Below are 24710 nucleotides of genomic sequence, written 5' to 3'. Positions count from 1 at the left end.
AGAAGTCTAAGACCAGTGCCATCCATGAACTTTTTATTTCTCCAAAGGGAAGAGCTCTAATGCTCAGGACATGAAGGGGCCCTTCTATAGTTGTCCTCTTTCCACTATTCTTACCCATATAAAGAGTAGAAACAGCTCTCACTGTATAAATTGTATATATGATTTTTTAATTTCTTTTTCTCAGAAACTTCTATATCTTTTGCTTGTTATTTCCTCAGAGATGTTAAGTAATAAATAGCCTTAGCATTTCCATGTATGGAAAAAAAATACGGTTCTAGGATGTTGAATGTTTGACTTTGAAAAACAAATGGAGGTACAATTTTAATGACATCTTCTCTGTGTTGAATTAAATGAGAATTATGGGTATGTTCTATTTGATGTCAAAGATATGTGTGATTCTCAAGTGTCATATAAATACGATTCTTGTAAACTGAATTGTATTTTCTGTCCAATGGGAGCTCAATGTCTTTGCAGTAGATTATACAGCAAAGTGAAACTGCCTAATGAAAGATGCTCATCCCTCAACTTTCTCTGCTTTGTAAATTGGGAGGTTGTCCACACACATATAAAAATGGTTGCTTATTTATATGCAGAGAAAAATCCCCAATTGTCAGCTCCCCATTGATGGCCGGAAAGCCTGAAACAGTGACCACTGCCTTGGTCTCTGCCATGGCTGTCCTAGTGCTACAAGATGTGAGAGATGAGGCTTTCTGTGCTTCTGTGCTTTCATCATTATATCGTGCATATTGGGGCATTTTGTGCATATTGGGGCATATTGTACACATTATGTACACATACTGGGGCATACTGAGCTAGAGAGATGGTGGCAGTTTCAAGTAGTTGGACCAAAAGTCAGTTTGGCATAAAGCTGGGAATTTGCAAAGCAAAGTAAAAGCACATTCCACATTGCTCCTACCAATATCATTTTACAATAACGTCTTATGAGCAAACCTCACTGTAAAGCTGCAAAACCTGTCTATAATAATAGTGTTTTGTAAACATTAAAGTGCCATGTAAATGCTAGCTATTTTTATTAATAACAGCATTTGGCTGACAACCATTTATAGCATCATTCCTATGGAATGAATTGCCATCAGTAATGTCATTTTCTCACATGGAGTTTTGTAGAACCAATTGATGGTATCAGGTAAATTATGCCTATACTAAACCAAAACCTTTTTTTGGCAAATAGGAGAAGGAGACTTTATAATGCTCAGGTTTTAGTATGAATGACTATGTCTTAGAATTTTAAAATATTGTTTATAAGTAACAGATTGTTAATATGTATGTGTGTGAAATACTTGTACTGAAAAACATGTATGAGCTTTTGGGTTCTGTAGAGATTTTGTAATATGACTTTTAAAAATAAGTGTTTAAAATATTTATTTATGTAATATGTATCTATTTTATTCTTTATTATTCAATAATAAATAATAAAGATTTTTATAACAATCTTTGTGTATGGGTTTTGTATTTGTACTGAACATAAGTATTCTGGGTGAAGCTCCCATATGTAGGGAAGAAGAAGGCCCCACATGTGTAGTGAGGGCAAGGCTTGTCATTATGTGACTTGAAAAGAGGCAGAACAAATAAAAAAAAAAAGAGAGAAAAAAAAGAAAAGAAAAGAGGCAGAACAGACATCTCCAGCCTCTTCTCTCTCTACTATTCTCCAAGAGAGAATTTTATTCCTGCCAGGAGGAGAAGCAGGAAGTTGGTGCTGGAGACCACTCTGCTGTCCTCAGAGAGGAGGGCTACCAGGCTAAAAGCACATAAGCATATCTATATACTTCATTAAATATTGTTTTTCTAGGGAACATAACCAGGTTCCATATAACTTTTGATCCTATATAAAACTTTCATTTATCTCCAGAATCACACCAATTACCTACAGGACATTTCAAACGCAACATGTCCAAAACAGAACTCATCTTTCCCTCCAAACTCACTTCTCCTCAGAGCCTCCTTATTACTTTTAAGGGCACTACCATCCTTCCAATGAGCCAGGTTTGCAAATGGCATAGCTCTCCTCACTTTGATCCATCATCCCGCAGTTGCCAAAGGGATTTTCCTAAAGCATAGGTTTGACCAAGTCACTCCTCCCCCCAATAAACTTCAGTGGTGTCTTATTAGTCAACAAGTCAAGTCAACAAGCATTTATTAAGCACTTACTATATGCCAAGCACTGTGCTAAGCACCGGGAATACAAATACAAGCAGAAAGACAGTCCCTGCCCTCAAGGAGCTTTTATTCTGATGGAGAAAGACAAAATATAAAAGGAAACTGAAAAAGGAGTGTGGCCTGGAGGAAGAGATGAAGGTGCTCAAGAAGGGAGCATGGTAGAGAAAGTCCATAGAGTAGGAGTACAACCTAGAGAGGATGGCCTGGGAGTGCTTCTTAAAATGGAAGTTCTAGGAAGAACCAGCCAATCAGAAATACAGGCTGCAGAGATGAAGGCACTTCCAATGTGTGAAATTTAGGGGTAGGTGAGCTTCCAGGGTAAAGAGGTTCTAGGGCATGGTAGAGAAAGTGCAGAGAGACAGGGATGCAGCCTGGAAAGGATCCTTTGGGGTCTCATAGGTTCAAAGATAAGCTATTTCCATGCAAATAAAGTCAGATCTAAATAACTGGAAAAACATCAGTTGTTCATGGGTAGGACGAGCTAATATAATAAAAATGACAATTTTACCTAAATAAATTTACTTATTCAGCACCATACCAATCAAACTACCAAAAAATTATTTTAAAGAGCTAGAAAAAATAACAAGATTCATCTGGAAGAACAAAAGGTCCAAAATAACAGGGGAACTGATGAAGAAATGCTAGGGAAGGTAGCCTAGCCATTCCAGATCTTAAATTGTATTATGAAGTAGCTATCATCAAAACTACTTGATACTAGCTAAGAAATAGAGTGGCAGATCAGTGGAATAGGTTAGGTATACAAGATACGTAGTCAATGACTATAGTAATCTACTGTTTGATAAACCCAAAGACTCCAGTTTCTGGGATAAGAACTCACTATTTGACAAAAACTGGTGGGAAAACTGGAAAAGAGTATGGCAGAAACTAGGCATTGACCAAAATCTTATACCATATACCAAAATAAAGTCAAAATGAGTACATGATTTAGATATAAAGGCTGATACTATAATCAAACTGGGAGAGCAAGGAATAATTTACCTGTCACATTTATGGAGAAGAGAAGAATTTATGACCAAACAAGAGATAGAGAACATTATGAAATGCAAGATGGATAATTTTGATTACATTAAATTGAAAAGTTTTTGCACAAACAAAGCCAATGCAACCAAGATTAAGAGGGAAGCAGAAAACTGGGAAAGAATTTTTACAACCAGTATCTCTGATAAGGGCCTCATTTCTAAAACATATAGAGAACAAAGTCAATTTTATAAGAATATAAGTTATTCCCCAATTATAAATGGTCAAAGGATATGAACAGGCAGTTCTCAGATGAAGAAATTAAAGTTATCTATAGTCATATAAAAAAATGCTCGAAATCACTATTGATTAGAGAAATGCAAATCAAAACAACTCTGAGATACCACATCACACCTATCAGATTGGCCAACATGACAAAGCAGGAAAATGATAAATGTTGAAGATGTGGGAAAATTGGAACACTAATGCATTGTTGGTGGAGTTGTGAACTGATCCAACCATTTTGGAGAACAATTTGGAACTATGCCCAAAGGGCTATAAAAATGTGCATACCCTTTGACCCAGCAATAGCACTTCTAAGGTTACATCCCAAAGAGATCACACAAATGGGAAAAGGACCCACGTGTACAAAAATATTTATGGCAGCTCTTTTTGTGGTGGCAAAAAATTGGAAATTGAGGGAATGCCTATGAATTGGGGAATGGCTGAACAAGCTGTGGTATATGAATGTATTGTGCTATAAGAATTGATGAGCAGGCAGACTTCAGGAAAACCTGGAAAGACTTGTATGGATTGATGCTGAGTGAAGTGAGTAGAACCAGGAGAATGTTGTACACAGTTATAGCCATGTTGTACTATGACTAACTTTGGTAGACTTAGCTCTTCTCAGCAATGCAAGGATATAAGACATCTCCAAAAGTCTCATGATGGAAAATGCTATTCACAACCAGAGAAAGAAGTATGGAGTTTGAATGCAGATGGAAGCATATTATTTGCTCTTCTTTTTCTTCTGTTTTATTTTGCTTCTTCTTTCTTGTGGTTTCTCCTATTGGTTCTAATTCTTCTTTGCAATACGACTAATGTGAAAATATGTTTAATAGAAATGTATATGTAAAGCCTGTATCAGAATTGCATGTCATTTTGGGGAAGGAGGTAGGAAGGGAGGGAGAGAAAATTTAAAACTCAAAAACTTATGGAAGTGAATGTTAAAAACTGAAAATAAATTAATCTAAAAAATAAAATAGAAAAGATATTCTCTTTTGTTGGTACGACTCTTCACAGTTTGACCCCTTCCTATCTTTCCAGTCTTCTTGCACATTATCCATCTTCCATGTATTCCATCCAAATGCTGAATTGTCATTCATAAAGTGCCCAAAAGTCCTGTAGTAATTTCTTCTTGCACACAGAAAGAATGGGGCACTGAAGAGTTGGGTGGTTTGCCCAGGGCTGCATAGCCAGTGTGCATCTGAAACAGGATTTGAACTCAGATCTTCTTTATTCTAAGTCCAGTTCCCATCTCTATACAAATTATTCTTAGATCTACTTACCCATCTCTACACTCTTTGCTGACCTCCACTCTCACATCTCCAACTGCCTACTGGACACTACAACTGAATGTCCCATATATATCTTAAACTCAACATGGCCCACACTGAACTCAATATCTTTTTCCCCAAGTTCCCTCTTCTTCTAAATTTTTCTAATGCTGTTGTAATCCCAATCCCAAACCTGCTGACGTGGAACTATCTCGTTATTGGTGGCTGTATCAGGGACGGGGATTATCTCCAAATTATCCTGTATATAACATGCTTGCATATAGCTGTCTACATGTTATCTCCCCATTAGACTGTGAGCTCCTTAGAGCAGGGACTATCCTTTGCCTTTCTTTGCATACCCAGAGCTTAGCACAGTGCCTGGCACACAGTAGGCACTTAATAAATGCTTATTGACTTGACTTGATTCTATCCCTCTGCCATAAGCTACTATAAATAGCAAGACCAATTATGATATTATGATAGTCTAAAATAGAAGCTATTATGACAGTCTAAATATGGCTAAAGTCTGGGTCAGATGGTTATAATAGGAATGAATTGAGAAGAGGGGATATATGAAATAGATGTTGGGGAGATAGCATCTACAGGACTGGGTAATGATGGAAGTCGTTAGCCTGAGTAAGTAGGAGGATGGTGGGGGTCATCAATAGAAAGAGCACAGTTAGAGGAAAGGATAAGGTTCTTTGTTTTGTAGAAGATGAGTTCAATATGGGCCATTCCAAGTTGTCCTGAAGACAGTGGAGGCAGTGTGGTATAGTGAATTGGTAGAATCCTAGACTTGGAATCAGGAAGAACTTGATTCAAATCTTGCCTCAGATACTTACTAGCTATGGGACCATGGGCACGTTAATCCCTATGAGTCTCAGTTTCCTCATCTGTAAAATACAGGGATTGTACTAGAAGTCTCTGCCGCCCCTTCCGACTCTAAATCTACAACTTTATGGACCAGAGTCCTTTAGAATATTGGGTGCCCCAACCAAGGGAAGATGCAGAAAAACTTGCATGACTTGAGAAGGTGGGATTGGGTTATGAATGACCTGATCCCTTGGAGCTCCCCCACAGACAAGATCCCCGAATTACTGAAATGAATGAAGGATGAGAGAATATACTTTGTCAGGAGAAAAGAGAGAGATCACTGAGTACTTTGAGATTAATGAGAGAATGTCACTGATTAGGCAAAAGAGAAGAAACACCAGTAAGCAAATCATTTACTTTATTTTTTATTTTATTTTTATAGGTTTGAAAATTTTTATTATGGGGATGTATACTCCTAAAAGTTTAAAGACTGATGTTAATAGCAGTAAATATTTAATAAATATTTGTTTAATTGAAATGAAGAAATTAACAAAATCACAACTAAACCTATGGCTTTCTATTTATGTGGCTGTCAAATTATTTGTCCACAACAGAAAACAAAAACAAACAACAAAAAGCTTATCACTCTAACCAACCTAATTTGATTAAATTATGCATATTATGGACTTTTCAATATTTGATCCATCGTAGTGATTAATGTGATAACAATAAATGATAATTCACAGTTATATTGGGATTAAAAGTTTAGAAAATGCTTTTTTTACATCAGCTGAGGCCATCTTTTTTTTTCTTTCTTTACAGTATCAAAACTATTTTGTTCTATCATATATATAGTACCACTTGTGTTAAAATGATACCTAGGGCCAGTACCGGTTTTCTCTTGCTCATCCCACCTTTTGGCCATGTCACCATAGAGTACATCCACTAGAGGGTGACCAAGGGAAGAGAGAGGAGAGAACATTCTCACCAGTCAGCCTGCCTTTCCTTTCCTTCTGTTGAGGTTTGGTGGGGCACAGGGGGAGGTTATGACATTTGTCTAAAATACATTTTTTTCTATTCTGTGTGTATTTTTACTATCTAGTACTTTCTATTCCCGTATTACCACAGATAATCAAGAGATAAGGGTCCTGTCAAAAACAATAATCAAGCTAGTAGTTCATCTCTCCTCTGGGGAGGTGTTCAAGGACAAAGGGGGGACAGGATGTGGGGTGGGGTTGGGCTGCCACAATAAGGGAACTAAGTGTTTTGAGAGGCACTTGGTGCATTGTCTGGGCACCAGAGCAGCACTCGGATGAGGGACAGAAGCCTGAGTGACCCCCACTGAGCTTGAAGGCTGAACTGCTGCAGAGAACTAGAGGAAAGCTAAGCAGTCACCATGGTGAGCCTCTTCATCCTAAGAGACCTTGAGAAAGTCAGAGCAAGAGATGACTGCCCTTGGAAATGTGGGGGCGGGGTGGCAAACGGGCAAAGCAGCACCAATTCAAATTTCCTCTTAAGATGAAAACACAGGTGGTGAAAAAGGCATAGTTAGGGCAGACTATAGAGGTTCAAAGAGATGACATTAGGCTTCTACTCATCTTTCTAATTATATCTTCCTGCCCTTGGACAGATACCTCGGTTGGAAAGAGAGGCTATCCCACGCAATTGAAAACCATTAGCAAATAAGCATTTTAACAATAAACATTATGATTAAGTAATGTAGAATGACAGAGACGTTCTAAAGGAATTGGAGTTTGATGCTGTGATTTCTCTTGAAATTATGAGCTTGTCATCTGGGTAAAAATTATTTTCCTGTGGCTGAACTTTGCAATTGGATTTCTCTTTATTTCTAGCAATTGACCCATCATCATTTTCTAGAGATGGGCAGCACTGTGACACCATAACCTAGAATTTATATTGAGCCTGGATGCTTTTTAATGTCCCTGAAACCCATAAATCATAGCATGGGACAGTGGAAAAAGCATTAGCCCAGGAGTACCTCAGTTCAAAACCCTCCTCCGTCACTTACTACTTACTTACATGACCTAGGGCAAGCCATTTAGTTCCACGTGCCTCAGTTTTCTCATCTATTAAATAAGTGGGGTTGGACCAGATGGCCTCTGAGGACCTTTCCAACTCTAAATTCTATGATTTTGTTATGATAGCCTTACTTTGAATTATAAGATCATAGAGCTAGACTTGCAAGGCCATCTAATTCATCTCACATACACATACCATTTTGCAGATGCAGAAATTGAGGCCCATGCAAATTAAGTGGCCTGCCCAAGGTCACACAAGTATTAAGAAGCAGAGGGTGGGAGGGCCCTAAACTTCTTACCTCAATAAATTAAGGATCTGTAATTTTGTTGGTTTGAGAATTCCCTTCACTGACTCAGTTTGAAGTCCTTCTATAATGGCAGGTGGTTCCTGAAAGTTGCCATAGATGAAATCATCATTAGCTTACAGCCAAACTTTACTTAAATTAGACTAGTCCTTGAAAATAGGCATATGGCCCAGTCTTTTGACCCATACTCTCTAAGTATATTCATTTTAAGAAGATTGGTCAGAGCCTGTGCTCTACTGGACCACCATTCAGGATCCAAGGGTCATCTTTGCCCTAAGCTGAGGCATTGGAGAGGCCAGCTTTTCACAGCGGGAGATTTAAGGGTCTAAGATCATGTTGTCTGAACTAGCCCTAGGACAGAAACACAGCAACAATATTGCAAAATGTACAAAGTCAACAGTGGTGCTGCTTGGTAATTGTAGAATAAAGCACATGCACAGATAGGCTTTCGGTGGAGGCGTCAGCTTTGGAGAAGAACCCATCTTGCTTCTGAAAACCACCCCTGAGAACCTGCCTGTGCTCTTGTCCAGGAAGTCCCTCCATGCCAGGGTCTTAGGAGGTGATACAAACCTACTATTTTTTCTTTCATTTTGCAGAAACTTTCCTGGAAATATCAGCCCCTCGCTGGGGGCTGGTGGGGTGTCCTCAGGCTGTACACCCTAATAGTCCTGTATTGTGGTAAGTTGGATAATCAGTTTGCTCTGCTATAACCCTTTCCATGCCATTTGGTTGTTTGTTTCTGGAGGCAAGGAAATAGGCTCTAGGCAAAATTACAGATTAGTCTTTTGGCTTTTTTCACCTCTGGTATGTATGTATGTATGTATATATGGTCTTTTCCACCCTTTTGGCCTTAGCCCATTGTCTGCTCCTTCTTACTCCCCTTCTTTCTGCTTAGGTAATTTTCCTGTATCTACTTCCTGCTAAAATGGTAACTGATAAGGCTTGAAGAGAGGTATCATGGATCAGTGGAAAGAGCATTGGATTTGGCATAGGAGAACCTGGATTTAAACCCTGTCTCTGCCATTTACTGGGGCAGTTAGGGGGTGCCAAAGTGCACAGAGGGCCAGGCCTGGAGTCAGGAAGACTCATCTTCCTGAGTTCAAATCTGGCCTCAGACACTTACTAGCTTTCTGACCCTGGGCAAGCACTTAATCCTGTTTGCCTCAGTTTTCCCAATTGTAAAATGAGCTGGAGAAGGTGACAAATCATTCTAGTACCTTTCCTAAGAAAATCCTAAATGGGGTTGTGACAAATCAGACATGACTGAAAAAGATTGAATAACAACAAATCTGCTGTTTACTGTTTGTCTGGCCTTAAGTAAGTTGCAATACCTCTTTGTTCTCATTTCTTTCGTGTATAAAATGAGGAAGCCAGACTCCAAAATCTCAAAGATTTATCCATTTAGTTTCAAATCTGTGACCCCTTGGCTGAAGAGTGCATGCCCCTTTCTAGTGATATTTATATTTTAATATAGTTCTCTTCAAGATAAAAATATCATTGGTGCACAAAGAAATGAAGTTACTATATAACTTCTAATATAAATTATATAGGTGATAAGTTATTATATAAGTTATTAGATATGTATATATATGAGGCAATGCAGTTCTTGGAGTCAGGGAGACCTAGGTTCAAATCCTTTTGTTGTTATTCAGTCATTTCAAGTTGTGTCTGACTCTTCATGACCCCACTTGGGATATTCTTGGCAGAGATACTGGAGTGCTTTGCTATTTCCTTCTCCTGCTCATTTTACAGATGAAGAAACTGAGGCAAACAGTTTAGTGACTTGCCTAGGGTTATACAGCTAATAAGTATCTGAAGCCAGATTTGAACTCATGAAGATGAGTGTTTCTGACTCTAGGCCCAGTGTTCTATGCACTATGGTGCCACCTAGCTGCCCTTGGGTTCAAGTCTTGCCTCTCTCTATACATACTAACAGTGTGACTATGGACAAATGATCTTTCAATTCCTTAGTTTGTACTCTAAGACCATAAATGACAGATGACTTGAGGATCTATATCACTTCGGAGGATTTTCCATACTGGGAGTTCCATATACTGATGAAATCACTGATCAGCTCCTTCCTACCCTCTCCCTCACTCTCCCCCAGTGTACTAGTCAAGTCATGTCAATGAGCATTTATTAAGTGCCTGCTGCATGCCAGGCACTGTGCAAAGAGCTGAGGATACAAAGGACGGTAAAAGACATTTCCTACTCTCAAGGTCCTCATAATCTAGTGGAGGAGACAATATACAAACCACTTTGCACAAACATGATCTCTGCAGGATAAACTGGATATAATCAACAGAGGAAAAAGGCACTAGCATAGAGGACGGCAGAGAAGGTTTCTTATAGAAGTTGGGGTTTTAGTTGGACTTGGCAGTCCATGCCATGGTGGGCAGTAGGCGAAAATGCAGAGTTGGGAAATGGAATATTGTTTTGGGAGGCAATTGGGGTTAAGTGACCTGCCCAGAGTCACACAGTTAGCAAGTGTCTGAGGCTGGGTTCGAACTCGGGTCCTCCTACTCTATTCATTTCACCACATAGCTGCCCCTGTTTGTGTGAGTAACAGCAAGGAAGTGAGTGTCCCTGGATCTTGAAACATGTGGAGGAGAGTAAGTTTGAGAGGACTGGAAAAGTAGGAAAGGTCCAGGTTTTGCAGGGCTTTAAAAGCTGGAGGATTTTACGTGTGATGCTGGAGGTCATGGGGCGCCCCTGGAATTTACTGAGCAGATTGGGGGTGATGTGGTCCGATCTATGCTTGAGGGAGATCAATTTGACAGCAGGACGGAGGATGGACTGGAGTGGGGAGATGGTTGAAGCAGGCAGACCCCCGGTGCCACACAATTTGTCACTTCATTACACACTTTCTTGAATTTCTTGTTAATTATTTCATGTGGGTTAGTCTTCTAAGCTCGACCAAACTGTAAAGTCTTTGAGGTCAGACAACGTGGTCCATATCTCTCAGAGCATCTAGTCACGGTGCTGGGAACATAATAGGAGCTTAACAAATTGGTTGATTGGTGATTAAGTGATGTGTGCCATCCTCTGAAAATACATCCTAAGTAGGCTAACTATTTGATCTTCTCATGAGGCCGGTTCTGAACAGTTTCATACTTGACCCTCCAAGTTATACTGTCTTCACAGGACTGAGGAGCTTAATATTAGATATTCTAGAACTAACAGTTTATAAGTCCGTGGGTTAGGGACTGAATCTGTGATTTTACTGGTATAGCGAGCTCCCTGGTGAGCAAACTCCTTCTGCCTGTGCAGGTCACCACTTTGTGTCCCTTTTTTTTTTTTTTAATAGTTTCAATTGTGTAGTGGCTAAAAGGCCATCGTTGGAGGCAGAAAGCTTGAACTCTGGCACCCACTGGCTTTGTGACCCTGGGCACGTCACTTAACCTTTAAGTACTCCAGGCCAACTACTACAACCCCTACAAAAGGATCCCTGCTGGCCACATACTGATTTAGAAAACCACATACTAACATTATCTATATTCTATTCTATTGGGGAGGGGGGACAGCTAGGTGGAGGAGTGGATAGAGCGCCAGGCCTGAAGTCAGGAAGACTCATCTTTCTGAGTTCAAATCTGGCCTCAGACACATATTAGCTGTGTGACCCTGGACAGGTCACTTAACCCTGTTCGCCTTGCTTCCTTATCTATAAAAGGAATTAGAGAAGGAAGTGGCAAACTACTCCAGTATCTTTGCCAAGAAAACCCCAAATGGAGTCACAAAGTGACAGACACAACTTAAACAACTAATCAACAACAAATTGTATTTTTTACTTATTTTGTTAAATATTTCCTGCAGTATTTGGCCCATGTTCTAGGCAAGTCTCTAAGACTATAGTTCAAAGAGAAGATGCTGACCTACATTGGCAGAAGGAATTTCCTCCTCAGGGAACTGCCCATACCAGCAAAGTCACAAGATCCTACTTTCTGCCACGGCAGCTTCTTTCCTTCCAACCATCTGACTGTACATTTAACAATTCCACTTAGCTGTAACAGCAATCATAGCAATGGTTAACATTTCTATAATGCTTTGATCCTCACAACAAACCTGGGAGGTAGGTACTATTATGATCCCCATTTTACAGATGAGGAAACTGAGGCAGACAGAAGTTATGACTTGCCCAGGGTCACACAGCTAGTAAGAGTGTCTGAGGCAGGATTTGAGCTCAGGTCTTCCTGATGAAGCTTGACTCTGGATCCAGGGCTGTATCTATGGTGCCTCTGCACGTAATTTGAATTTGCTCACTATGTTTTTCTTTGTTCTTTGTTCACGCAGTTTTGTTCAATCAACAAGTTTTTATTAAGGACCTACTATGTGCCAGGCATTGTGCTATGTGCTGGGGATATCAGTACAAAGAATGAAATAATCCCTATTCATAAAGAGTTTATATTATTCATGTGTAATAGTAAAATACTACCTTGTTCATGTACTTTTAAAAGGGTAATCATACCTTACACATGCATACTTATGTCTTCCAACTGGTTGCAGACTCTTCAAGGTTAAGTCCCATATCTACTGTTTATTTGGGTCTTTGATACTGTCTAGTGATGCTCTACACACTCTGAGAACTTAATGAATCTTGATTATGATGACTTGGCAGCATTATTATATAGCTACTATTGTTCCACATGGACCGCATGGAGATAGCTATTGTGTATAATTGTGTGTATCTATATAGTCATTGTGTAGTTACCATTGCCACTGGTTCTCCCAAAGACTCCCATTTAAAGGACATCACTAGCCTTCTTTGACTTCATTTCAAAGAAACTAGGGGGCGCCATAGTGCATAGAGTGCTGGACTCGGAGTCAGGAAAACCTGAGTTCAAATCCAGCTTCAGACACTTAGCAGCTGTATAACCCTAGGCTTCACTTACCCTCTATTTGCCTCAGTTTTCTCATCTCTAAAATGAGGGTAATAATAGCACCCACCTTTCAGAGTCGCAAAGATCAAATTAGAAAACAATTAGAAAGTACTTAGCACAGTGTGTTCAGTCATTTGCAGTCTTGTCTGACTCTTTGTTACCCCATTTGGGGTTTTCTTGGCAGATACTGCAGTACTTTGCTATTTCCTTCTCCAACTCATTTTACAGATGAGGAAACAGGGGGAAGTAACTTGCCCAGAGTCACACAGTTATTTAGTGTCTCAGGCCAGATTTGAACTCAGGAAGATGAGTCTTCCTGACTGCAGGCCTGGTACTTTATCCACTGCACGACCTAGTTGCCCTACTTAGCACAATATTTGCACATATTAAGCACTCCATAAATATTAGCTTTAATTATTGTTTTATCATCATCATCATCAGACATTTAATGAGCACCTACTGTGTATAAGACACAATTTAATCAATCACTTAAGGCAAAAGTATTTGGAAAATGGCTAGGAGCAATGGGGGGAAATTCAAAAAGGCAAATTTAGGGGTCGGGAACCAAGAAGGCAACCCCAAAGTAGAATGAGCTGCTTCAGGAGATAATGGGCTTCTTCTCACTGGATATGCCCAAGCAAAGGCTGGATGATCACGTGGTGGGTATGTCACAGACAGGATGCTCGTTCAGATATGAGTTAGACTACGTGGTCATTAAGGAGGTATTGTGATCTGCAAGAGGTACATCCTAGCATTGTGATGCTCTCAGAAGAAATCACGCTTCAGTAACAAATAATCTTTCTAGAAAGAAAGTAATTATCATTCATATTCTGATTCCTCTTCTCCCTCAGCCAGATAGTGTGACGGCTACAAAATTGTCTCAGGAAAAAAAATGCTGGCCCTGAGATTTTTCAGAGCCAAATTGAGTTAATGTCTTCTAATCTGTTTTTCCATCTATAAAACAGTGACAATGATACTCACACCACCCACCTCACGGGATTTTGCTGTCAGAAAAGTTCTCTGTACTTTGCACACAACCTTACTCTCTTAGACATCTCCAAAGGGAAAGCCCTATGTTTTATAACGAGTTGTTATTATGATTAATTATGTTTTGAAGCTAAGTCTTATCAGTCTTGCCACTCACTAAGGAAAAGCAAAACAAGAAACTCTTGAAAGTTATTGTGAAATTTCTTTTCATTCATTTGAAAACATTTTGAGGAGAAGCAGTGGTTTGGTAGTTTTTTTTATGACAAGAACAAAATTATAAGCCGCCGCACCTGGGCCAATCATTTGGATAAAGCAATAGGTCTGTTTAAATATGGGACTAAAACTGAGACAGCATAAAGTAGCAGAAATAGTAGAGGGGTAAAGGGCAAAGCTGAGTGCAAGGCCAAGTACTTCCATGGGACAACGCTGCAACCTCTAGCATGCCTTTCCCCCTTTCTAGACTTCTGTTTTTTCCTCTGTGATAACAATAAAGATATTTAAAGCTAGCATTTATACAGCACTTTAAGGCCCACAAATCACTTTATAAATATCTCATTTTATCCCTGCAACAAGTCTGGAAGGTAGGTGTAATTTATCATTCCTATTTTACAGATTGGGAAACTGAAACAGAGAGAGACTAACTTGTCCAGGGTCACACAGCTAAGAAGTGTTTGAAGCCAGATTTGAACTCAGATCTTCCTGAGTCCAGGTCTAACTCTCTATCCACTACACTGTCTCTAAAATAATAGGGGTGGGGGCAGCTAGGTGGCGCAATAGATAGAGTACTGGCCCTGAAGTCAGGAGGACCTGAGTTCAAATCTGGGCCTCAGACCAAACACTTGACACTTACTAGCTGTGTGACCTTGGGCAAGTTACTTAACCCCAATTGCCTAATAAAATAAAATAAAATAAAATAATAGGAATGGACTAAGAGATGACATGTTATGGTCTTTCTTGTTTTAGCATGCATGCTTGTTGGATTAAATCCTATGAGACTTTGGTTAATCCCTCTCATATTGGTGTCTTCCAGATTTCTTGGCATTGCGTGGAGGTGACTGCTGGACCTACCATTACTCTGAAAGGCCCATGCCCTGGGCCAAGGCAAGAAACTACTGCCAGACAAGTTATACAGATTTAGTAGCGATACAAAACAAGGCAGAAATTGTGTACCTGAATGCCACCCTTCCTCTAAGTCGTACTTACTACTGGATTGGGATCCGGAAAATAGGAGGCATATGGACTTGGGTGGGAACAAATAAGCCACTCACTGAAGAAGCAGAGAACTGGGGCACGGGGGAGCCTAACAACAAAAAATCCAAGGAGGATTGTGTAGAGATCTACATCAAGAGGCAGCAAGATGCAGGCAAATGGAATGATGATTCGTGCTTGAAGCCCAAGGTTGCACTGTGCTACCAAGGTATGGAAGCAGCCACCTTTGTGGTCTTTTACTCCATAGCTCCCAAGGTAGGAACGGGCTGAGTCTAGCAGAGCAATTGAACTAGCCCAGGACGTTTTAAGGAAACAGGAGACAATTCAGTACAAGTCGTGAGGCTTTTTCTGCATTCCAAGACAGCCCCCCTCCTAGCTCCGTCTTGGGAATATTTGAACTGTGCAGAGTAAAACTTGAATCATCATGTTTCTGGCTGTTTCTGATCTTAGAGGATATGTGCACATTTGCACAAACTTTGTCTCTAAGCAGCCAAGAAAAAGATCTAAAATGAACTGCAGCAAGATGTGAAGGAGGCTAGGGGATGAGGAGGGGAAAGGTCACTTTCCCTAAAAACAGGACCTAGAAACGGAAACTTAAAAGCAGAAAGAGTGAGCAAGTCAATAGTTTAATCTAAAAATCAGGAAACATTCCAAATCATCCTCAGTAGCCCTCCCTAGCAAATAATTATTTTCCTGAACCAATTGGAGGTAGTCAGAATTTCCCAAATAGGTATTTGGTGAACAACAATTAATCTGGACCAGAGGTATAACTAGGCTGGGGTAACTGAGGCTTTACTCCAAGGTGCTGAAATTTAGAGGGAACCAGAAGCACCACCCGGGGGGGGTGCTTCCTTCCCACAGGTAGCCACATTCTGAGTAAGCTAATCCCAGATACAAAAATTCCTAGTTGTGGCTGTAGTTTGGATGCCATCAATTTGGGACTGGTTGTAATTTTAGGTGGGTTGGGCTGAAAGTTGCTTTGCAGTATCTATGAAGAAATGGATTGCCAAATGATTGAGCAATAAACATGAAGCTCCATGGGAGCATTTTTTAAAAAATCTGTGTATCTTTTTAAATCCAATCATGTAAAAACTATATTAAGACTTCAACCCATTGCATGCAAATGAATGGTAATAATTATAGAGGAGCTTATCTATGAAAGTAGGTTGTCATAGAGATTTATATAATGTTACTATTATGACCTTGAGTAATCTACTTTACTTCTCCGGGCCTGAGTTTTTTCTTTCATAAAATAAGTGGGCTGGATTCTGATGGTCCCTAAGGGCCTTGCTAGCACAGCATTATAGGATTCTACTTAATCTTAATGGTTATATGGACTCAAAAAGACTTAAATTTATTTTTCCTGACTTTCTTAAAGCTTCCTGTCAGCCTTTATCCTGTAGTGGTCATGGAGAATGTATAGAAACCATCAATAATTACACCTGCAAATGTGATTTGGGATACTATGGCCCCCAATGTGAGAATGGTAAGGTCTCATCCTTTTTTTTCCTTGGTTTTGTCCAGTCTGGGAATAAAGTTATGAAGGGAGTTGTTATTGTTTGCCTGAGCTGCTTCGCATAGTCACAAAAGACATTCTGAGAAGCAGGAAGTTTCAGTAAGAAGGCTGCCCCTTTTGCAATACTTTTCTTTTTCTGTAAAGATTTCATAAGTCACCATCATGTGTCAGGAGAACTTTACTAATCAGGAAGCAACCATATCATCCACCATTGAGAGACACACCCAGTCAGAGGAAACAATCATCTTGTCAACCTTAGTTTTTTATACATCTCCAATGGGAAGGCCAAGAAAATAGTGAAGGAAACTCATGTAGGTACACAAGGGAAAAGCTACAGGTTTCTATGACTTTAGTGATAGAATCCTCCCAGAGGTGCCCTGTAAGGGGCTATATTGGACAGGTAGTCCAATAACCTCATCAGGTGAAGGACTTTGCCTGAAGTCACATAGCTCATGAGATACTGAACATCAGTATCCTCTTTGGGGCATCCCTATTTCCTATAATATAAAGGAGTTGCATTAAATGAACTCTAATATTTCTTCTAGTTAGCCTAGATTCCATGATCCTATACTGTAAAAAAAAAAAAAAAACTTTCAGTCTCTTCCTCCATAAGATGACGAAGCTGAACAAGATGATTTCAAAGGTGATTTTTTTTCCTACCTCTGAAATTCTATGATTATGTAGTTCTCCAGGTGAGGACACAGTAGAACAGGAAGGAACTGGCTACTCCTTTCTCTATTTCATCTGTGTTGTAATTTACCCTTCACTTGTGTGCTGCTTCTGATGATAGAAGAGGCCCTTTCTTTCATTATTCAGGGCCTACTAGAATACCATAAAAAGAAGCTGAGAGGCAGTGTTGCCTAGTGGCTAGATAGCCAGCCTTGGAGTCAGGAAGAACTGGGCTTAAGTCATCTCTCTGACACATGCTGGCTAGATAATCCTGGGGGCACCTCTAAGTGCCCTCCTCTCTGCCCCCAGCAGCTCTCTGAGACTATAAATTGAAGATTAGGTGCTGATCTGCATTGACAGATGGGGTTTCCACACTGGGAGTTCCTTTTGCCAATGGGATAGCAAGTCTGATTCCCATCCTTCCATTCTTCCCCTTTCCCCTCCAAAGGGAGATGCTAATAGATTAACTTGCTAGCTAGCTGTTTCTGGAGTTGGCCACTTCCAAGAAAACACATTTGGATCCAGGAAAGTTCGCCACCAGATAATGCCTATGTTTCTTTTCTCATTGAAGTGATTCAGTGTGAGCCTTTAAGGGCACCGGACCTTGGAAGGATGAACTGTACCCATCCAATAAAGGACTTCAGCTTCAGGTCCATATGTACATTTAGCTGCTTGGAAGGAAGATACTTAGTAGGTGCTGAGGATACAACCTGTGAGGCATCTGGGAACTGGTCATCCCTCCAGCCAGTGTGTCAAGGTAGGTCACTTTGCCCTGATGTACTCTGATCTTCCATGATCTCTCTGACCTTTGCAACTGCTTCACAAACCCCATTAAACAAACCAGCCAACCCTCCTGCATCCCCCATGAGTATCTCATGTAACCCTGGAGGAGTCAGGAGATGAAGGTATTAAAATCTGCTTCTGCCAGCAATGGTATGAGCTTGGACAAATTACTTTCTTTTTCTGGGGCTTGCTTTCTTAATCAATAAAATGAGGACATTAGTGCAGGCGGTCTCTCTAAGGTCCTTTACAGCTCTAATATTCTATGATACTGCAGTTCTTGAGACTTACCTCCACTGGCAAAGGACTTGATGTGAATCAGACTCTGTTCTCTGTTCTATAACAAAGTCCTCTCTGTCAAGGAAAACTAGTACCAACCTGTTCACTCATAGAATAACAAAATCTTTGGTTCAGAGTTGGGTTGTGCTTCAAAAACAGCTTTTTAAAAACTTGGTACTCATGAGATAAAATTATCGCAAGAAATGAAATGATGTTTGGAAAAAATTCACGGAGGAAGAATGATGAAGTTCATTTGTAAAACCAATCAATTGGAATAAGAAATAGAAAGGCTCCTATAGCACATAATAATGACTAGCATTTATATACCACTTTTAAGGTTTGCGAAGCACTTCGCAAGTATTATCTCATCTTATCTTCACAACAACCTTGGGAAGAGGGTAAAAATCTATAAAATGAGGATAATAGGAATATTAATATTAGTTAATATTAGTAGGAATATTATCCTCATTTTACAGATGAGGGAACTGAGGGTAAGTGACCTGCTCAGGGTCACAGAGCTTGAGTGTCTGGGGCCACATTTGAACTCAGGTCTTCCTGATTCCAAGTCTGGAACCTGATCTACTACTACATCACCCACTTGTCTTAGGTCAGCACATCAAAATTCATTTTAGGGCTAGATCACTTAGACTAACCTCTTCATTTTATGGCTAGAGAAACTGAGTTGCTAAGAGACTGAATGACTTGCCCAAGGTCAAATGGTACCTCATTGGGTCTTCTGTTCTTTTCCTTGATGATAAGTATGATGCTGGTTACAAAGCATTCGTTTGACAACTATTCAACAGGTATTTATTGAAAGTCTACTGTGCGCAATTCATTGTGCTAAGCAGTATGTAAGCAGTAAGTGAAGGCTACCCCTTGTTCCTCCACATACAAATAGAAGCTTTCCCTTGTATCAAATAAGCATAATCAAGCAAAGCAAGTCAATACAGTGACCATGGATGACGATGGATGTCTCATTCGACATCTCTACTCCGTCACCTCTCTGCAATAGTTCTCATTATTGGGGAGTTTTTCCTTCCATTAAGAATAAATCCACCTCTCTGTAAATCCTGCTTCCTGGGCCTTCTTTCAGGTGACAAGCCTACCTTCAAGTACTTGTCTTTGTATTCCTAGTGCCCTGTTTGGTGCCTTGTACATAGTAAGCAATAAACAAATGCTTTTCCAGTTGCCTTACTGATCAGAACAGTTACTACCTTGTGCCTCACCAAACTTTCTCTTCCTCAAATTTAGGTTCATTCCCTGTGGGTCTGTCATTAATGGAGATGTGAGAGAGCAGAGAACAGTCCAGTTTGACTGGAGCATAGAATTCATGGAGAGAAATAATGGTGGCAGATTGTGGAGGGCCTTAGATCCCAGACATTTTTGAGCTGTGATGATAGCAGCAGAACTGGTGTAATTGAAAGGTGCTGGATTTGGCACCAGAGGATCTAGTTTTAAATCCTAACTCAGTTATACTATTTGTGAGATCTTGAGAAGTTATTCAACCTCTCTGGGCCTCACTTTCCCTATGGGTAAATGAGGGGATTGGACCAGATGACCTCTAAGTTTCTTCCTCTAAACCTAAGTATACTAAGGACATGATCAGATCTATGCATGAAAATGTGTCTAGGAATGGAATGAAGCATAGATTAGAAAAGAGAAGGGAATGAATCCAGTGGAAAGACATATGAAATTATCACAATAGCCCAGGTGTGTGTTAATGAGGGCTTATATGATGGTAGTGGAAATAGAGAGGAGAGGACAGATATTATAGAGAAGGAATTGATGAGATCTAATTGGCTATTAAAAGTTAAGAAAGAAAGAGGAATAGAAGGTAATACTAAGGTTAGGGACACAAGAAATGAGTAGTGGTGCCACAAAAGGAAATTGATAGTAAATGCAGAGAGATAAATAGAGCATTTTCATACATTTACTATGTGCCAGACACTGTGCTAATCTCTGGAAATACAAATACAAGCAAAAAGAAAGCATCCCTGCCCCATAGGAGCATACATTTTAATGAGGAAAGATAATACAAAAAAGAAAGTAGAAAAAGTTGGGGAAGGGTAGAGAAATGGTTCCAGAAGTCATAGGCTAAATCGGTTCTGAAGTGAACATGGCTGGCATGGTGTTCCTTAAATGGAGGTTCCAAGAAAAACTCACCAATTAGAGAAGAAGGCCACAAGGGTGGAAACGTTACCACCATGAGACGGCCACTAGGGTCTGGAAAGTTATCCAGGGAGTCATGGGCTGGGTCAGGTTTGAAGAAGGAGTAGATTGAAGGGGGAAAATGCCAAAGATGATAGATTTAGCAAAACAAAGATAACTCTAAAAATGGCGCACATGTTTCCTTCTTTTTGAAGCGACTCAGTGTAAGCCTTTAATGGCTCCAGAACATGGAATGATGGAATGCATTCACCCCCTGGAAGAATTCAGCTTTACCTCCAAATGCACATTTAGCTGCTTAGAAAAGATGGTATTAACAGGTGCTGAGGAAGCTACATGTGAAGCATCTGGAACTTGGTCATCTCCAACGCCGACATGTCAAGGTGGGTAACATTTTAGCATGAATGGGCTTCATTAATCCAGTAAGTACCATGTCTAAGCAATGGGAAAAGGACTATGAACTGACTAGAACTCTACCTGTTCTCAAAGGGAATTTTGCATGCAGAAGGTCCACTTTTGGGCTCCTTGGTCATAGACACCAAGAGCAGCTGTACTGTATGGTATCTTTGTACTTCTATTATACTTTTCTCCAGCAGCCCATCATATGAGCTTTAGTTGTTTAATTAGTCAACAAACATTTATTGAGGCCTTGATGTGTTAGCCAGGTATTGGGTTAAGCACCGAGGATATTAAGAAAAACACAAACAGTCCTTCCCTTCAAGGAATTCACCTTCTAATGGGGGAGACAATATAAATAACTAGGGGCATACAAGATATAATCAGAATAGAGATAAGGTAATCTGACCCAGGAATAATAATAACAACTAGAATTTCTATAACATTGTAAGGTTTACAAAATGTTTTACAACTATTATATTATTCTCACATCAACTCTGGGAGGTAGGTACTATTATTATCACCATTTTATAGATGAGGAAACTGAAGAAAACAGAGAGAACATAACTTGCTTAGGGTCACACAACTAGTGTCTGAGGCTGGATTTGAACTTGGGTCTTCCAAGTTCAGTGTTCTATCCATTGTGCCACCTACCTGCCTACCTGCTGAGATAAAAGGAATGACTCAGATGATGTCATCAGGATATAGATGCCACTGATATTATGGTGTAAATTCATCACCATCATCTCCAGGTCTCCTCTCTACTAACCTAACTGCCCTTCTTTGGACATTCCACAGCCTCTCACTGTCCTGCCATAAAGAATAATGCCAATATGACCTGACCAAGGTAGAGTATAGCAGATTGATGGACAGCAAAGAGTTAAAAGATAAGGAGACCAAATGTGGGCAATGATGATACCATTAACAGCAATGGAGAAGTAAGGAGAAACAGGATTTTTTTTTTGTGGGGGTGGGGGGGTAGGGATGCCAAAGGGGAGTTTAGACGTGTTAAGTTTGAGGTGTTAACAGGACATCTATGTTTGAGCTTTCCAGTAGTTGAGAGATTCATGATTTTGTAGGTGTGAGTCCAAACAATCAATAAACATTTATTAAGTGCTCACTATGTGCTAGTCAATGCTCCAAGAAATGGGGATACAGAGAAAAAGCAAAAATGGTTCTTGCCTTCAAAGAGCTTACATTTTAGTGGAAAATACATCATATATATAAATTAGTGTATACAAGATAAATGCAGAGTAAATAGTCTTAGAAGAAAAGGCATTAGAAATTAAGAGGAAGGGGTGGGTGGGAGGAAAAAGACTGAAGCAAAGTCAGATAATTTAAGAGTGAGAGGTTGGGAAGGAGATCATTCCCTCCATTGTCACAGATGGCAAACATTCTATGATAACAGATGCTGTTTGAAAGTTGCTATGGTAGAAGATTTCATTGCTCTACAATTTGCTGACAACAACTACAAATTCAGTTAGACTGGTCCTTGGACAACATATGCAGAGTCTATCCTGGACTCACATCAAAAGCTTTTTCATCATGGAAGGACCTACTAGAGCTTGTGTTTCCCTAGTACATCATTCTATATATATTGAGGAATCACAGTATGACTTTAGTGGAGGGTATATCCAATAAGTAATGTTAAGTCCAGAGCTTATGAGTAAGATTGTTGATGGACATTCAGATTTAGGAGTGATCAATATAGAGATGATAATTAAAGTTGTGGGACTGAATAAGATCACCAAGGGGGAAGTCACCATGAGAAACAAAGAGGGCCAAGAGTAGAGCCTTGGGTGGGATGTACAGGGTGGAATGAGAGGAGATAGAATCATTGAAGAAAGCAGAGAAAGCTATCATAAAGGTAGCAAGTAAACCAGGTGAGTTTAATGTTATGAAAGCCGATGAAGAAATTAATATTTGCAAGTCAACAGTGTCAAAATATGAAGAAGGATGAGGACAGAGAAGGTGCCACTGGATTGGGTAAAGATGAATTTAAATGAGTTAAATGTGGTACATAGGTATCTATGAGGCAGAGATTTCAAAGTAGTCTCTAGAAAAAATAAAAGGGTTTGAATTTGACCAAGAAAGTAAAGACATACACTGGGGCAGAAGCCCAGCTTTCTGTTGTAGTGTTTCCCTCACCAAGGTGTTTTTCTTCTCCTGACTATAGAATAGTCCTTTTTCCTGTTCTCCTAATGGGGGTAAATGTTAGGGAATGAATAACAATGGGGTGGGGTAAGCAGTATGAAAAAGTTATTGGAAGGATTTAGGGTCAGAGAGCTGGAACTGGAAGGGACCTCAAAGGTCATGTGGTCCAACTTCCTCATTTTTATAGATAAAGAAACAGGTTAAGTAAATTTCAAATTTGCTCTGGGCAATTCTATATTGAAACCTATAAATCATGGAGAATCTCTGCCAGATGACGCATGTGCTTTCTTTTTTTGTTGCAGGGACTCACTGTGAGCCTTTGATGACACCAGAATGGGGAATCATGAACTGTACTCACCCCCTGGGACATTTCCATTTTAGCTCTAAGTGTATATTCCGCTGCTTAGAGGGAACGTCCTTAATAGGTGCTGCAGAAACGACATGTGAAACATCCGGAAACTGGTCATCTCCAGAGCCAATATGTGAAGGCAAGTCCCTTTGCTTAGATGTAACTAGTGACTACGTGCGGGACAATATGGATGAGTAGACATTGAAGAAGTATGTATTGATTACAACTCTGAGTGGTCAACCCTGGTCGACTTCTCATCTTTAGCATCTGCAGGGCTTCCTTTATACCGGATGCTTTGATAGATGTGTTCTACGTCCACGCTATACTTTTCTTTGACCTTAGCATTCCATGACCTGTCTTTGTGCTTCTTTCAGGGCTGGAATGTGTTTTGCCTCTTGAAATTCTTCATTTTCTTCCATGTGAAGCTCCTGCATTATCTACAATGGGAAGGATTTGTTTTCCTTTTCTGATTTCCTAAGTTGTTAATTTCTCCTCAAATAAGCCAGTCTACATTTACCTGTTCACACACTGTAACTTCTTAGAAGAATGGAAACTCCTTGACAGGAGAGACGGCCTTATTTTTGTTGTATTTGTATCATTAGTGCTTAGCACTTTTTTTTGTTTGTTTGTTTTACACATAGCAGGTACTTAATGTTTTGGGGGTAAATTTGTGTTATTTGACTATATAGTGATAATTTCATCTTCCTTCACTTGTTGGCAGTTCCAGATATCCCTTTCTGACAATTTTCTTTGGCCAAGCCTGTCTTTCTCCTCTCCTCACTATTTCTGGAACTTTGTAATCGCTTTGGAATCTTTTGAAAAAAAAAACAAAAAACACATCACCATTTCCTACCTGGCCTCCTCCACCTCCTCCTCCACCTCTGCCTCCTCTTCCTCTTTTTATTACATCATCATTAAAATTATTCTTCTTTTTTGTTTTTGTTTTTTGTTTTGTTTTGTTTTAGGCAATTGGGGTTAAATGACTTGCCCAGGGTCACACAGCTAGTAAGTGTCAAGTGTTTGGTTTAAGACCAGATTTGAACTCAGATCCTCCTGACTTCAGGGCCAGTGCTCTATCCACTGCGCTACCTAGCTGCCACCCCTTTTTTAGTTTTGGGTTTTTTTTTTGCATTTCCACTATCTACACAATTCTTTTTTTTAATTCTTTTTTGGCTAGGCAGTGGGGTTAAGTGACTTGCCCAGAGTCATACAGCTAGCAAGTGTTATATGTCTGAAGCCGGATTTGAACTCAGGTCCTCTGGAATCCAGGGTCAGTGCTCTATCCACTGTGCCACCTGGCTGCCCCTTTTCTCTTTTTTTTTTAAAGTCCCTTTGACTTTCTCTAGTTGCCAATGCAACAACCTATGGAAACTTGAATTAATGGGGATCAAAAAGCCAAAAGTGATGGGAAGTGAATGAAGTGTCCCTTGACTGGTTGCCTGACTTCTTTTAGACCCAA

General features: G+C 39.9%; 1 protein-coding gene across 1 annotated transcript in view; it reads left to right on the top strand.

Annotated features, from left to right (window-relative positions):
• Nucleotides 1-6786: 6786 nt before the first annotated feature.
• SELL (selectin L) overlaps nucleotides 6787-24710 on the top strand; it is a 33683-nt gene continuing 15759 nt past the window's right edge. The window contains exons 1-7 of the mRNA XM_027868456.1: nucleotides 6787-6924; nucleotides 8466-8547; nucleotides 14764-15150; nucleotides 16321-16428; nucleotides 17699-17884; nucleotides 20550-20735; nucleotides 23205-23390. Of these exons, the coding sequence (XP_027724257.1) occupies nucleotides 6922-6924; nucleotides 8466-8547; nucleotides 14764-15150; nucleotides 16321-16428; nucleotides 17699-17884; nucleotides 20550-20735; nucleotides 23205-23390 (1138 nt within the window). The 5' untranslated portion in view covers nucleotides 6787-6921. The remainder of the gene's footprint in view (nucleotides 6925-8465; nucleotides 8548-14763; nucleotides 15151-16320; nucleotides 16429-17698; nucleotides 17885-20549; nucleotides 20736-23204; nucleotides 23391-24710) is intronic.

The sequence above is a fragment of the Vombatus ursinus genome, unplaced genomic scaffold, assembly GCF_900497805.2.
Source record: "Vombatus ursinus unplaced genomic scaffold, bare-nosed wombat genome assembly UNPS02014789.1, whole genome shotgun sequence".
In the NCBI taxonomy this organism is placed as follows: domain Eukaryota; kingdom Metazoa; phylum Chordata; class Mammalia; order Diprotodontia; family Vombatidae; genus Vombatus; species Vombatus ursinus.
Note: the sequence above shows the minus strand (reverse complement) of the source record. Positions and strands in the feature narration are given on the sequence as shown.